The 16,902-nt window shown below is 41.6% G+C and overlaps 1 protein-coding gene across 1 annotated transcript in view; it reads left to right on the top strand.

Annotated features, from left to right (window-relative positions):
- Positions 1-16,902, top strand: part of LGSN (lengsin, lens protein with glutamine synthetase domain) — a 49,998-nt gene that overhangs the window by 16,242 nt on the left and 16,854 nt on the right. The window contains exons 3-4 of the mRNA XM_067565528.1: positions 8,772-8,824; positions 8,979-9,053. Of these exons, the coding sequence (XP_067421629.1) occupies positions 8,772-8,824; positions 8,979-9,053 (128 nt within the window). The remainder of the gene's footprint in view (positions 1-8,771; positions 8,825-8,978; positions 9,054-16,902) is intronic.

The following is a 16,902-nucleotide window of genomic DNA, read 5'->3' as shown; positions in this document are numbered from 1 at the left end:
AACTAGGTATCAGTGGGCCGCTGTGGAAGTGGGTAGCTGTGGAACTTGTAGGGCCCATCTAAACTGTCTTTCATCTGGGTTCTAAGAGGGAGGCCAAAGGATGTGCTTGTAGATATCATCTCACTTTGTTCCCTCAGGAAGCAGGAGAATAAGCCTGTGGGAGCCATGAAAGAAGAGAAATGAATGCAGTTTGGTAGGGATTTGTGGGATGTGTTTGTTCTTTACCAGCTCATCTTAAGCAGTGGGGGAATCTGGAGGATATTGGGAAGGGCATGAAGCCATGGGGACTTGGTAAGAGTCTCAGAGTGATATCTTCACCCCACCCTGAAGGTAGAATAGGTTGGGAAGGAGATGGGGAAGTGAACCCTGGGAGGCTGTTTGGATGGAGGGAAATAATTAGGGAACAATCACTAATGTGAAGCACCAGTGAGGATTCACAAAGACTTCAGGAATTCAATCCACAGGTAGTAGAGTAGGTCTGGATCAATGTTTCTGGATCCAAACACCCTCAAAATCTGGAGTACTAATTCAGGCCCATCTCTAATTACTGTGATTTTTGAAATTTAATACTAGAGCAGAAAAGATACTTTACATACAGACCAATGTTTTGTTTGCTTCTAAAGATATGTACAACAATACCGCAAACTGTGATCATGCAAGTAAGCAAGGTGAAGCCTAGTCAGTATTCAGATGGCTATGAAGGCTATCCAAGGTGCTACAGGAAATCATACTGGTAATTCAGTATTGTGTCTTGTAAATAAAAGCTAGAGCACAAAACTTTTAATACAAGGAACTACTGTAGAGTTGGAAATGAAATTGTTTTTATAAGTGAAATTGTGTCCTGTATAAGATATTGTGAATGAGACTTTCTGAACGAAATTTTCTTTGTACTTTATATAAATGAAATTGTCTTCGTATTTTACAATTTTAACTTAAGTTTGCTATGACGCCATCATTATAATTGAACTACGTGTTGCTTTATTTGCGCTGAGTTCTCACTGCCCTGAGTTCTCACCCTGTTGAGTGAATGTTGTATGAGTGATACCAAGGATAGATAATGGAATCAGTTACTAGCAACGGACTGTCCTAATAATGGTCGGGAGGAGTACAGCCACTAGCACCGCCCCAGCCCAAATGGCTGAAGAATGCAGATAAGTGCCTCAAAAACATAGAAAAATACACCCTGAAAACAAAAATCAAACACAAAGGAGATAAAAGAAATAGTCATGTATACAATCAACAGATGATTAATGAATCACACAGAACCTGGAGGCAGCATGACACAGCAAAATCCATAGACTTATAGGAGAACTGTCTACTATAAAAGATGGGCGAAAATGGAGAGGCTTTGGACACATCCTGCAGCAGTGAAATCAATGGAGCATCGGAACGCGTCCAACAGAAGCCCGGTTCCCCTTTTGCCTCGTGCTCAGCTTAACTGGCCACTAAGCAGACAGAGCAATGATTAAGAACTGATAAATATAACAATGGCAGGACACTATGTGTGTGTGTGTATGTACCTGTGAGTGTGATAACTGTTAGTATCTTTGTACTTTTAATAAACGTGGCATATTGCCTTGTCCCTGGGAAAAGATTCCCTATAATTTGTAAACTTAACACTACATCACATATGTTTAATACCTGTGCTAACTTCAAAACTTTGTAAAAAAAAAAACAAAAAACCCCAAACCAAAATCTTCAATGATTGGTAAAGGAGAAAAAAAAAAAAAAAAAAGCAAAAGATTACGAATAAATGAAAAATCCACCTAATATTGGAATATTGGAAACATTGGAAAGTATAAAGTATAAAAGTATAAAACTAAAAAACATTAAAATTACTTGATTTTCTCCTATTAAGAATGATAAAAACGCACAAGGTTTTGAATATTTGCATAGAATATAACTTTAACACAGGGAATGGCAGAATATTCCCTATCTCCTAATCAGTAGCTGTTTATAATTTGAGAAGTTATTAATAGGGTGAAGAACAGAAAATAAATCACATATGATTCAATAAGTAAAATGAATAAAGGGTTTATAAATTGTTTGCATACTGTACAGATGAATGACCAAGGGGCATGAAATGTATCACAGTATCTGGCATTTTGTTTTAATGCTTAAATTATAGAGAACTCACATTAAGCAATTATTTCAAAGACAAATTATGTTAGAGATTTCAGTAACATCCACTCATGACAGCTTTGGTTCTTATGAACATAAAATAATTGCTTACATTTATTTGTTATGAGTATTGGAACATAAGGAATTAATTTCAAAACAGTGGCTTTATATCATTAACTTTCTGTGGGGTCAATTTTTCAGTGGCCCAGCCTTCTTGTTTGTGGGTGTCATTTGTGCTTGCACTTGAAAAAAATGGAGTGCACAGACGTTACTAGTTACTTATCTAATTACTTGAGTGTGGTGGAAATCAAAACAGAGACAATGAGCAGCAAAAGCATGAAAAATGGACAGCAGTAGCAGCAGCCAAGTAGTCTTGTGTAAACAGCAACATCAAGAGTGGGGGAAGTTTGTGGAGGAAACACAGCAACTACTGTTGAAAAGCTGTAATAGGGGAAGGGTGGCAACAGCAGCAGAGGGACGATCGGCAGGTGGATGGCTGCAGTAGCTGGAGGTAGAAACCTGCAAATAACGTCCTACTCATGTTTCTATTTGTTAGGCAGCAACATACCTATGGAAGTCTAGACACTTGCCTGGTTGAAGTCCTTTGAAATCTCTGGTGGTGAATAAATGTAAGTAAGGAGATGGAAAAGGCACTTCCTGCAAGAAAAAGAGGAATGGTATATAAAACAACAAGGCAGTGGGTTGGGGGGAAAAAAATGGAAAGATATGCACTTGATGATTCTTTTAAATGGGATTTTCTGAATGGGAATTGTGTGACCAAATCTCTCAGGTGGCTTTTTCTCAGCCTTTAGATATTAGCATTAGTTTTTGTAGATTCAAGATAGTGAAGTGGAGACTTAGGTTTTCTGAAGTAAGTCTTCATCTGTCAGAAACCTAAAAATAATGAAAAAAAAATAATTAAAAGAGGAATAAACATTTTTGCTTAGAGTCCTGAGCAAAATGCAGGAACTAGATCTTGTTCATCCCTTAAATTGGGAGACCAGGTCACTACATGATGTCTGCGTCAAACATGACATCAGCAGTCTGATTTGTTTTGTTTGCAGAGCTTAGGCATCTTTGGTGATCCATTTAAATTAAGAAAAACTGGCAGTAACCTTACCAGTGGTGAAAAAAAAAATTTGAAAACATTCACAGATGGCAGAGTGGACCTGATTTTCCTCTCACTTATACTGGTCTAAATTAGGAGTAACGCCACTGATGTATATGGAGCTTCTCCCACATAAAACCAATACAAGAAATAATATTAAATAAACAAATAATATTGAGACCTACTCTTGTATAGTGCTTTGTATCCATGGGTCTCAAAGCACTTAAGAGGAGATTCAGGCCCATGATGTTTTCACTGCTCCTGTATCAACTAGATGTGTAGGACCAGAAAAAGTGATCTCTGGAACTGAAATCAGCAGTCAGGACCTGACTACTAATACTGTTTGTAGGCCAACCTGATGGTGCAATTTACAGAAAAATGATACAGGCAGCCACTAGGGAAATTTCCTAACTGGGGCATTTTTTGTGCAGCAGCTGCCACTTGAAGAGACTGTCACAACTCTATTACCACCACAATCTTCACCTATTCCTAATAGAAAGCACATATAAATATTATAATAAAAGTAATATTTGATCAATGTTTATGACATCTGGTTAGTGTTTTATCTATTCTGTGAAGTGTCTAGGTCTTTAGATTAGTGCTTGATGAACTGGAATAAATTAAGAAAAAATTAAATATACTCATCAAAAGAATTATATAAAATTCACAATATTAGCAGTACCTCCCAAAGAGAAAGCAATTTTATATCAGCTTTCTTTTCCTATTACAGAGAATCCCCTTTATGGCACATTGCATAGGTTTGTTGTGACTATCCTTCCAGAGACATCACAAAGGGCATGTCTTCACTAAAATATTAGGTCATGTTAGAACACAACCTTGGGCAGTTGTGTTAACCAATGAAAGGTTTGGCATAAAGCCTGCTTATCACTGAAGCTAAGAAGGAGGTATAGCTACCCAGAAATAGGAATCTGGACTGTCCATTGTTGCATCCAGCAGAAAAAGCATTCAGTTAAACTAGTGAACAGAGCTGCATGTGGGGCTATAAAGAGATGCTCATTAACAATTTTGGGAATATAATTATAGTAAAAGATTTATGCTATTGATGATCTCCTCTATTAACCTGGAGCTGCCTTGCCCTAATAAAAGTTTGTCAGAGAACTGATATCTTGTCTCCTGACTTCATGCCCCTCTGTCACTGGATACTGAGCTGGAGTAACCTCACAGGATTAAAAACAAATCGGTAGATTTTGGAGTTAGGCCAGTTGGTAACTTTGCATGGTCTTCTGATCCTGTGATTCTCATTCTCAGTGACTAAGTAGTGCAGGGACTAGTGGGGATACTGCAATAACTTTTGGCTTCTGAATCGAGCTTTGCAAATGCTGAGATGAAGAAAACCTTGGAAAGGCTCCACAGCAGATTCCATGGGAAGGATTATTTTTCTTACATAGAAATCACTCAATTGGCAATTGAACAGTTAAAGGAGCACTGTGTATGACAGAATAAAGGATTATGGTTTTACTGGTGAACTATTAAATTTCTATGAATATCAATTCCACCTTATAAATTGCTAATGAATAAAGGCTACATCATGAATCTTAGCATTTTAAAATTTTAATGAATTTTGTAGAGCAGAAAGTTATAGAGATAATGTTTTTTTTTAAATGTAATACATAGTTCTTGAAATACAGGCAATACAAATATTTAAAGACAATTTTAAACTTTAACAATAAAAGCACAGTCATTTCCCCCAAATTTAACAGGGATATTATTAAAAACACAGTAACATTTCATGTTCCTCCTGCATGAGGAGAAATCCTTGCAGCCCAGTAGGAGTTCAGAGGGCTCACACCCTCAGGTCCCATGGCAACTGTTCTTCCACCTCAAGCAGACTGGTAAGATTTCATTCAGAACCTGCTGAAGCTACTCCTTGGCCATATGGAGGACTCAGTATGAAACATTTTTCTCTCCCTTATAAAAAAGAAGAGCATGAAATTCAGCTCTGTGCAAACAGCCTTACATTAGGCCCACATTAACAACTTAGATCCCCTGTAAGCCCACAAGCCACAGAAAGATAAGGACTTTGGGTTTGGTTCTACAATCATCCTCCAGGAGCATCAGTGTGCACCGACAGACCCCTGCTCCCTCCCTCGTGTCTTAGCCACCTGGCCAGTGGACTAACACGAGCAACTGAGGCTAGTAACTATACTTCATCTTTGTAGAACCATGTGTGTGTGTGTGTGTGTGTGTGTGTGTGTGTGTGTGTATGAAAGTGTGCAGGCAATTGCTTTTTGAAATCTTTGTATTCACAATAAACGTGGTGTATTGCCTTGTCCCCCTGAATAAGATCCTGCTGTCTGTTTTATAAGCATAACACTACTTGCAATAGGCAGCAGTGATCATGTTTGCAGGATTGGGCCTTTAGTAAACTCAGTGGGGAGGGACACTCCCATTTCACAAAATCATAGAAGATTAGGGTTGGAAGGGACCTCAGGGGGTCATCTAGTCCAACCCTCTGCTCAAAGCAGAATCTATTCCTTTACGGTTCTAAGCACACAGTAAACAACAAAATAAACAAACAAACAATAATTTCCTTTTCCTGTTAGACAAGTATCTATACTGTTTCATCCATATGTATTGAAAATATGATGGAAATGCTCCCCACCTACAAAAGTGCCGTCATGAAGTAAATAAATGTTTAAATACATGGATCCAGAATGGAAGGAATTCCTACTCTATTCTTTGGCAAGGCTGCTTCTCTCCCGCCTGCAGTCAGATGAAGACAGAAGGCTGTCTTGCAGTAAAATGCTTCTTTATCAATCAAGGGAAAGAATTCTGCCATTCTATAAACTAGAGATTTATATCAGCTAGTAATAAAATAGATGCATGGCAGGAGACAACCTCTGAGAGTCAGAATGCCTGCTACATTTCTCCCACTCCACTCTGGGCACTTTCCATAAATCCAATCTGGAAAGTAATACTTACATAGCAACAAAAATTCTATGAGAAAATGAATGCTTCTCCTAAGGGAAGCATGGAAGAGGAGACTTGATGAATAATTATTTGGCTATAGAATTCATGCAGCAATAGGGATATGCGGAAAGAACAGATAAAGTCTGTGGCTAAGCCTGATGCCAAACCATAGTGGGGCAAACACAGCAGCTCTATCATTTGACTGTATATGAGTTTCATCAGTTTACTTGATAAAAGAAATAGACCCTGAGTTGTGGATCCTACCACATCTCACAAGCTAAGCAGGGCCAGGTAAGCACTTCACGGTAGCGCTTGGAATTAAGGTGTAAATTGATGCACACTTGCAGTAGGGCAGAGCTCACAAGCCCCAGAAACAGGGGCTGTGGCACATTAGGAGGCTCACAGCCCCATTGCCCCCTTCCTGTACCGGCGCAGCAGTCATCTTCCCCTTACTGTCCTGGGTGCACAGACTGGGGAAGTGGCACTGTGATAGGCGCACCACACGGGGGACACAGACAAGAGATGAGGGCGCAAATCTTATGGTGCAGTGCTATTTAAATAAATTATTTAAATTACATTTGATACATCTGTGTTTGTCCAAACATGTGCTAATCTAAAGCAAATTAATAATCCCAGTGAAGTCAATATGCTTAAAATTAGGTAGGTGCTTAAATTCTTTGCTGGATCAGAACCTTAGTTACTATTTTTATGGGTTCAGTTTTACAAATACAGATTTTATTCCACTTATAAAAACAATACCTAAAAATCAATTAAATTGAATTTTAACTCTGAATTAAGCATGATTGTTACACACTATTAAACCAGGCTACTGAGTGACTGTCAGCACACATGTACTCCGCAAAGTTTTATATTGTACTCTCCACTCAAAATATTCTCCTCTTCTAATGTTGTCAGTTTGCATAAATTTCAATTAAACATTATTATTTGAATTCCTTTTCACCCTAATAAAAATGCAGAAAAATGCATGTGCAAGTGTAACAGAAGTGGGTGAGGTAATAATTTATACTGGACCAAAATTCTGTTGGTGAAAGAGACAAGCTCAGAGTGTTCCTGTAGCATCTTGGTCACCTAGGGGATTTTGTAACAGAAAATTACAAGCTTAACTGGAATCAATTAACCAGTCTTGGTGGGGATTGTTGACATTTGGGGGCAATGGTTGGACCTAACGAGTTAATTAGCTCAATCAGGGAAAGACATATGATTGGCTGTAAGAGGGAGACAGTTGGAAAATTAGCTGGGTGTGGTGGAGAAAGTTAGGTGGAAGGTTCCTCCTGGCAATTTCTGTGCCATGTTCTGCAAAGGCTGGCATGCAACGATTAAAGGTACACACAGGGAAAAGAAAGAACTGTGTATATGTTGTGAATAAGACACCATGCAAATGGGTAGCTGAGGGAGCACTTAATTCCATCAGATCTCAGAAGTTTTTTTATTGGGGTGGGTGGGAAGCAGAAATAACAAAATCATAGAATCATAGAATCATAGAATATTAGAGTTGGAAGGGACCTCAGGAGGTCATCTAGTCCAACCCCCTGCTCAAAGCAGGACTAATCTCTGCTATATCATCCCAACCAGGGCTTTGTCAAGCCGCAGCTTAAAAACCTCTAAGGATGGAGATTCCACCACCTCCCTAGGTAACCCATTCCAGTGCTTCACCACCCTCCTAGTAAAAAACTTTTTCCTAATGTCCAACCTAGACCTCCCTCCCTGCAACTTGAGACCGTTGCTCCTTGTTCTGTCATCTGCCACCACCGAGAACAGCCTAGCCCCATCCTCCCTAGAACCCCCTTTCAGGTAGTTAAAGGCCGCTATCAAATCCCCCCTCACTCTTCTCTTTTGCAGACTAAACAAGCCCAGTTCCCTCAGCCTCTCCTCATAAGTCCTGTGCTCCAGCCCCCTAATCATTTTTGTTGCCCTCCGCTGGACTCTCTCCAACTTGTCCACATCCTTTTTGTATTGGGGGGCCCAAAACTGGACACAATATTCTAAATGCGGCCTCACCAATGCCGAATAGAGGGGAATAATCACTTCCCGTGACCTGCTAGCAATGCCCCTCCTAATGCAGCCCAATATGCCATTGGCCTTCTTGACAACCAGGGCACACTGCTGACTCATATCCAGCTTTTTATCCACTGTTACCCCCAGGTCCTTTTCTGCAGAGCTGCTGCCCAGCTCGTCGGTCCCCAGTCTATAGCTGTGCATGGGATTCTTTCTTCCTAAGTGGAGGACTCTGCACTTTTCTTTGTTGAACCTCATTAGATTTCTTTTGGCCCAATCCTCCAGTTTGTTTAGGTCACTCTGTATCCTATCCCTACCTTGCAGGGTATGCTCCAACATTAATGAGTGACACAAGCACTCAATTACAATCTGGTGTTACACTCTGTTCTTGCATTGTGCTTTTCCTTTCAAATTCCTGTCTATGTGCCTCAACAACATGTTGTTGTTATAATGCCCAGTAAAGGTTTTACCTCTAAAGGACCCTAACAATAGATTCTATTCGAGAATAAAAATGGTTCAGTACATAACAAAAACCTTTTGTGGGGGAAAAAAGTTGAGCGAAACAGATTTACGCTCAGTTGTCTTTTGTTTCCAGGCAGTCAGCTAGAAAATGTGCATTTGTCAGTTTACCGCTTTAACACTATTCCAGTAAACTGTACTCCTGGTCATGCCACATCAGGGTTTGCTTTTTAAGGTTCATCATCTGCTATGGATTTCTGGGAAAAGAACCTTATAGAAATCCTGTTCTAACTAACCTTTATTGTAGATGCACCTATAAATACTGGTGCAATTTTATCACAAGGCAGTTACCATTTCTAATGGTGACTTGAACCAGAATGTGATGGAGATGGACAAAGAGGAAGATCTCACTCATCAGGTAAAACATTGATTGTAAATGGTTTCCACATAGACCTGTTGATACAAAATGCTTTCTTATTTCTGGCTTTCAAGAGCTGTGATTGGAGAAACCTCTCATCCTATTTTTAGTGCAAAGCTTTTGATTTATACACATGGAACATGTTGTGTTCTGAATTAACAGTGGGTCAGAGAGACACAAGGAGAGGGAGTAAAAAACAAAACAAAACAAAAACCAACCAACCCCTCCCCTCCTCCCAAAAAAAACCTTGCTATTTGAAATTAGATCTGTTTGTTCTAGCGTTCTACATCTATCATTCTTTATCAGAAGTCCCTGAAACAGAGGGCTAAATTCTGATCCCATTTATCTTGGTGTAAATCCAGAGACACACCACTGATGCCAATGGAGTTACTACATGTCCTGGCCAAGACCTGACTGCAGTTATATCAGTAATAATCTGGAGCAGCTCTACTGACATCAGTGGAGTTGCTCTGAATTTATGATGGTATATATGAAAGCAGAATCTGACCCAGGAACTGAAATATGTGCTCTCAGGGAAGCAATATATATTAAATGTTATTTTGAATAGACTATAGGAAATCCTGTTATGAAAATGTGAAAAAAAAGTTGTGTCTCTGTAAGATATTGAGAAACAGTTAAAGTTGCTTGGATGTAATAGTGGATCCAGGCTTCCCATGGCTGCAGGATTGTTATCAGGGTGAACAAATTGATACTCCATATGCCAAAGATGTACCTTGTCTGAATCACTGACTGTCTCTGTGCCCATATATTAAATGAGTCATAGAAGTTAGATAGAAATAACTATTAGATCATTAAGTCCATCTCCCTGCCTTCCAAACAGAGGATGAATCAGATATTGATCATAGACTTGGAGCCTGGTTTGGTTCTCACTTACACTACTGTAAATTGGAAGTAACTCTAGTGAAGTCAACATTACACTGGTATGAAATCACTGTTAAGGCAGGACCATGTCCTTCATTTTGAAATCAGACCATTACATAGCACTTTCCTCATGGTGTAGGTGGCAATATACAAGTGGAAGTGCTTGCAAGTAATCTTGGATAAGGACAAGCCTGCTACACTGGAGCTGTTTCAGAATCAATGGCCTTCATAAGCGACTCTGATAATTGCATGTTTAATGCAAAGCTTTTGTGTGCGGTAGGACTATGATAATGAGGCATGAGAAAAAAAACCACATGATGATATGAACTAAACTATTTGCCATGCATTTTCACATGAAGTACAGTCATGGTCATGGGTATTACCTCTAGTCTACCCCCATGGTATGAGGGGGGCACCTTTCTCATCCCTCACATCCCTCTCCGGCTCTAGGTGTTGCTGTAGCACTGGTTTGGCATGCAAGGTACAGTCTTTCAGCTGCAAGTCTTATGGATATGGTCCCCCCTCATGGATGTGACTGCAGTCTGAAATAAAGGAAAAGGAAAACAAAATAATCCTGCAGCCCACAAAACAGCCTGGGCTCATCCCACTGTTCCTCAGAAAGCAAAAAGGTAAATAGTTTCTGCAAAGGAGGCTGGCTTCCTAACACCGAGTGTCAGAGAGGCCTAGGCTGTGCGTTTTGGGGGTCTAATGAAAAGCAAAGCAATGTAAAAGTGGTCTCTCTCCCTGTCAAGAGGATCCAGGTGGCAGCAGCTATATGGGTAAGTAGTCCCTGCTCTGTGAGGCTACCATGAGGCCAAGGAGTACTATTTCTGCTTCCCTCTGAAAGCCACCCTCCACAGGAATTGGAGCCTCCCTTTTAAGGATCTACCCCTCTCCACATTTGACCCGCCTTACAGGTGCACCAGGTTGGGGCTGATTATGCCCACAGGAACTCTTTAACTCCTTCCTGACTGAGGTGGGAACCTCTCCCACACATACCCCACCCTTCATGACTGAACTGAGGACCCCCATCAGATCCCAATTCCTCTACTTCCTGTGTAAAAAAGTCCACAATGCTGTGTTTTGCTCTGGCATGATGTCGTATCCTAGAATGATTGGGTTGGAGCATTAAAAACCATGGCATAAAGTGGGGGTTCATCTCAGTAATTGTTTTTAGACACTAGAGGGGTCCATAATGAGGAAAAGGAAATAATACCGAAGGGGACTCTATGGACTATAGCCCATATGACCGCTGGTGCCTCCTTTTCAATCATGGAGTAGGTCTTCTCCCTGGGGATCAGGTTCCTATTTAAGTACAGAATGCAGTGCTCCTCACTGTTCACCTCCTGTGACGTACAGAACCCAGGCCTACATCTGAGGTGTTTGTCTGCAAAATGAATTTTTGAGAAATCCAGATTGAAGAGGACTGGCTTATTGTACAACCCATTTTTCAAGGTATTAAAGGCCTTTCCACAGTTGTTACACCAGCAGATCTTCTTCAGACTATGACCTTTCATTATATCCATCAGAAGAACCATGAAAGTATCACCGGTCCGAACCAATAAAACAGCATTGGCCAGTGTTGAGGACAGAGATATGGTGAGGGTATCTTACTCCATTTGGAGTCCAACAGACTTTCATCCCATTAATCGCTTTGGTTTCATCTGGACCCTTCCCAACCTGTTACTGTGGCTTGCTGGAAGGCTGAAGATGACAGTACTTGTTCCTGACAAGCAGAAGATGTTCTCCCCTGACTGAGCTTTACATAGAATCATAGAAGATTAGAGTTGGAAGGAACCTCAGAAGGTCATATAGTCCAACCTCTGCTCAAGACAGGACCAACCCCAACTAAACCATCCCAGCCAGGGCTTTGTCAAGCCACACCTAAAAACCTCTAAGGATGGAGATTCCACCACTTCCCTAGGTAACCCATTCCTGTGCTTCACCAGCCTCCTAGTGAAAAAGGTTTTCCTAATATCCAACCTAGACCTCCCCCACTGCAACTTGAGACCATTGCTCCTAGTTCTGCCATCTACTACCACTGAAAACAGCCTAGTTCCATTCTTCCTGGAATCCCCTTTCAGGTAGTTAAAGGCTGCTATCAAATCCTCCCTCATTCTTCTCTTCTGCAGGCTAAACAAGCCTTGTTCCCTCAGCTTCTCCTTATAAGTCATGAGCTCCAGCCCCCTAATCATTTTTGTTGCCCTCCGCTGGACTAGTTCCAATTTGTCCACATCCTTTCTGTAGTTGGGGGCCCAAAACTGGACACAATACTCCAAATGAGGCCTCACCAGTGCCGAATAGAGGGGAATAATCACTTCCCTTTATCTGTTGGCAATGCTCCTACTAATGCAGCCCAATATGCCTTTAGGCTTCTTGGCAATAAGGGCACACTGTTGACTCATATCCAGCTTCTTGTCCACTGTAACCCCTAGGTCCTTTTCTGCCAAACTGCTGCCTAGCTTGTTGGTCCACAGTCTGTAGCAATGAATGGGATTCTTCTGTCCTAAGTGCAGGATTTGTCCTTGTTGAACCTCATCAGATTTCTTTTGGCCCAATCCTCTAATTTGTCTAAATCACTCTGTATCCTCTCCCTTCCCTCCAGCATATCTCCCACTCTCTCCAGCTTGGTGTCATCTGCAAACTTGCTGAGGGTGCAATCCACTCCATCCTCCAGATCATCCTTCAGATAATTAATTAACATCAGGCTGGGTGAGCTTCTTTGCCCCGAATTGTCCCCTTCCCACTCCAACTCTGGGGATTCCTTAGTGAACATAAAATTTTACATCAACTGGAATGCATCAGTTAAAGTCCCTGGGTGGTGTCTCAGTACCTGCTCTCATCCCCCAGTGCAGAATATTTGTATAAACTTGCTCCATCAGTATTAATTTGGCCACTTGAACTCCAGTCTGCTCCACCAGCTATAACTACCACCAGAAAAGGTCCTTTGGTTTTTGGGCCACTGCACATAGTTGAGTTCCCTGGGAATAAGTTTCTGACTAGAAGTGGCAGCAGTGCATCTCTTCACTGAGATCAAGGAAATCCAGGATGGCAGCCTTAACCAGTGTGTAACCAGGATGGCAGCTGCAGGACCAAGCCCTCAGTAGTGGGCCTGGGCTAGGCCAGTCAGTACGGGGACCAGCACAAAGGCACAGTGCTCTCGAGGCCATTGGGGAGGTCACTGCCACCTGCTCAAAAGTGGTGGAGAAAGCTTCAGGGTCCTCATCAGACACCATTTTAGTCAGCTTCAGGGGTGCTTTTTGAAGCACAGGCCCTGGGCTCATGGCTCCAGCTGCCAGACTTCTGGCTGCCCCAGTAGGATGTAGCCCTATCAGTTACTGTTGTACCAGGTTTTGTGGCAGGTCTTCCTGCTGGGCCGTCGTCTGCTACTGTTGCTGAGAAGCCCACTGCCGAAACAGCTGCTGCTGGAATTGCGGTTGCTGGGTTGCTTGCTGTCGTTGGCTCTCTGTCAGCCACTTGCACCACTGCTCTGGATTCATGCTGTTTGAGTTCTCTTTCTTGTGCCTAGGCTTCCAAGCTCCCTCTCATTTACCTGTGTGTCAGGGTTGGAAAGCGAATGTCTACTCTGTTCCACTACTTGTCATAGGTTGTACCTCTGGAGAACCCCCATGTAGTGAGGGCAGGCACCTGTCTTACCCCAGATGTCTCTTCTGGCTGTAGGTGTCACTATAGTGCTTGTTTGGAGTGTGAGGCGTGGTGTCCCAGCTATAAATCTTAGGGAGGCACTACTCCCTTCTGGGCATGACTGTAATCTAAAACAAAGGAAAAGGCAACCAAAACAATCATGCAGCCTACAAAACAATTTATGCACTCCCCACTGTTCTGCACAAGGAAAAATGGTAAATAGTCTCTATTAAGGGGGCTGAGTGTCTGAGAGGCCCAGGCTGAGCATCCTGGGGTCTAATGAAAAGTAGAGCTAAGGAGGCTAAGGAGCTCTGTACTTTAGCTCTGCTTCCCCTGAGTGCCACCTTCCGCTGGACTTGGATTCTCCTCTTTCACACTCTTCCAGCGACTCTGCACATACCTGATTGGCTAGGTGGGAAGTGCCACTCCAAAGCAAAGACCCAGAACTAACTACAGACCACCTGGGAAGATTTGGATCAATGAGCAGATGCATGGGGAAGATTTGGAAGGAGAACAAAGCATTAGCATGAGAAGCAGAAACAGGGAGCAGGGTCAGGGAGACACCAAAGCAGAGGTGCAGAGTCTGATGTAGGAGCTGTTTGGAGGAGAGCTAGCTGCTGCATTGCTGCTTGCATAAGGCGACTGTTAGAGATGCCCATCCTGGAGATGACAGAATTGCTGAGTCCACCCAGCAAGAGGCGTCAGTCTGAGCTTACAACGCATGCCAATGACAAGGGTGCATGGACAGTTTGGACTGACCCAATGGGGTCTGCATTGACATGGGGCAGAGTCGTGAGTCTAGCTCAGCGTTGAGGGAGCTGTGTGCTGTGCTGCGAGCAAGGGAGGCTGCATATTAAACTCCTGCTAGAGATGCTGACCTGAGTCTGCTCCTGTTTTGCCTGAGTTAAATAAAAGTATTGTTCTATTGGTAAATGTGGTACTCCCTAGAAAGCAGAGTTGCGGTTTGTGCAAAGGCACATGGTTGGGACCTGTTCCTCACCTGGGATTCCCCCCCATCTGACATTCCTTATAAGGGCCACCCCTCTCCAAGTTTGAAAGAACTCCCAGGCTCACATGCCTGGGAGCCAGGAGACACAAAATCTGTTTCTATCTCTGCCACAGACTATGTGACCTAGGGCAAGTTTGTTCCTTGGTTGCTCTAGCTGAAAGTGATAATACTTGAGACTCAGTTGTTATTTATGAAGCCCTGAGATCCTCTGTTGAAAGGTGGTGTATTATTATAACTCAGTGTGATATTCACCTTTCAAGAACTGAAGAACCACTTCAGTTCAGAGTTAAAGAGAGAAGCAAACTATTCAGACTGAGGTCTTTCTTCACAATACACTGTCATCTTTGTGTCTTAGTGCTTAGTTATCTATAATGTATCAGAATTTCCAAGAACCTTCCCTGTCATGGGAATCTTTCAGTCTGGTGAATATTTTGTAGCTTTATTCATCTCCATTTGTCACAATGGGCCAAAATCTCTCCTGGTATAAATTAGTTCATGTCTATTGACTTTAGTGGAATTATCTCAATGTACATTAGCAGAGAATTTGTTCCAACATATTGTTCCTGCCTCTCTTTCCTAGTCACCAGTAGGAAGTGCAGGGGGGTTTCTAACAGTCTTGGCTGCTTCCAGTGACTGGGAAGGATCTTGAAGACTTTGGTGCATTTACTCAGCACTACTTGCGCCACTTCACATAGGCCTAAGGCGCATCCATTGAGACCAGCTAAACCAAGAAGAGCTTTGATAAAACTTATGGACATTGTGAGAGCTGCATGAAAGGCTCTGTCAGCTTGCTTGCAGCTACAGAGAGTAAAAGAGCAACAACTAAAACTGGTCTGAAAGAATTTTGACAGACTATGCAGTTCCATTGAAATTGAAACATCCCATTTCAACATTTTGGGGACAGAACACTTTGATTTTTCATTTTGAAACAACTTTATTTCAAATTTTTTTATGTTTTGTATTATAATACAAAATAAAGATCAAACATTTTGATTGTGTTGAAATGAAATGTTTTGATTGGTCCCAAACAAACATTTTTTTCCCCCAGACTTGCTCTTTGTGGTGAATTTTGAACTTTTCAGTTTCTGTGCCAATTCATCATGCAGCTAAATTTAAAAAAAAAAAAAAAAATCTCAAAATCCTGTCACGAAACAGAACTTCCATCCTCTGCACAGGTCTAATAACAACTCTGTAAGGATTTCACAATTTGATCATTTATTTCTTAGCTAAGTTAACAACTGAAACAATTTCATTATATGAAAGAAAAGAGAGAACAAGAGAGTGACTGAGACAGACCAGAGTTGTTCAAAAGTGCATTTGACTGAATGTATATAAGTGGATTTGCATTTTTTGTAAATAACCCAGTGGAGGCTACCCCTGTTAATTAGAAGTATGAAAGTTCCTGCTAGAGGTACACCATTGCCACTGTCTCCCTTCACCGTGACATAAAGCCCTCTTGCAATGGTTCCCCCATAACTGCTGTGGAAACTTCTTAAACTACTTTATTTTCACTTGTCCCCTTATTCTCAAATGCTACAGTAGAAGCTCTTTTTATATATATTTGCCAAAGCATTTTTGATGGAGTTTTATAAATCCCAATACTGGTCACTTCCAAATGTTTTCAGACCAATCAATGCAGTTTGTGGATTGGGTTTTCAGAAAACTGCCTTTTTTGCAGTGCCATCTTTTACAGTACAGTTAATGCTCTATTTCAGAGCTTTTGTAATGTTTAAAGAATAACCTACATTGATTAAGAAAAATTTCTTTAGATTTAAGGGCCTTCCTTTCCTTCATAGTATAAAGTGTCTGTCAGTTGTTGGGGCTTGATGGCAAGGTAGGATTGGCTTGTAATTTGACTATCCAGGGTACAGGTAGCAATTTCACATGTTCTAATGTCAAAAATAATGTTTGACACCGGTTGTACTCATCACCACGTCCCATATGTTCCTGCAACAAGAGCAGTGAAAAGTAGCACTTCTCAATAGAACTCTAGATACTCAGAAGCTACCCTACAAGCATGCTGCAATATACCTATTTGAGGGTAGCAAATGGGTCTTCTCTGCACTGAAGATTTAGCCTTCATTGCAGCCATTGGTGTCCAGCCAATAGAATAACTGCACCAGAGGAAACCCATAGTGTTGACAGGCAAAGCTGCTATTTACACCGATGGAGATTATGCCCGCTTGAAACTTGAGTCAGCTCCACCAGTATCAATGTCAATGATACCTGTTGACACTAGAAGTTGCACAGTTGTAGCTATGCTGGAAAGTTGTAATTGGGGGCCAATCCCCAGAGTAGGCACGACCAGGTCTG

This window comes from Emydura macquarii, unplaced genomic scaffold (assembly GCF_026122565.2).
Source record: "Emydura macquarii macquarii isolate MOO-44397 ecotype Brisbane River unplaced genomic scaffold, CSIRO-AGI_Emac_v2 contig_2680, whole genome shotgun sequence".
Lineage (NCBI taxonomy): Eukaryota > Metazoa > Chordata > Testudines > Chelidae > Emydura > Emydura macquarii.
The sequence above is the reverse complement of the archived record's forward strand: the minus strand, read 5'-3'. Positions and strand labels throughout refer to the sequence as shown.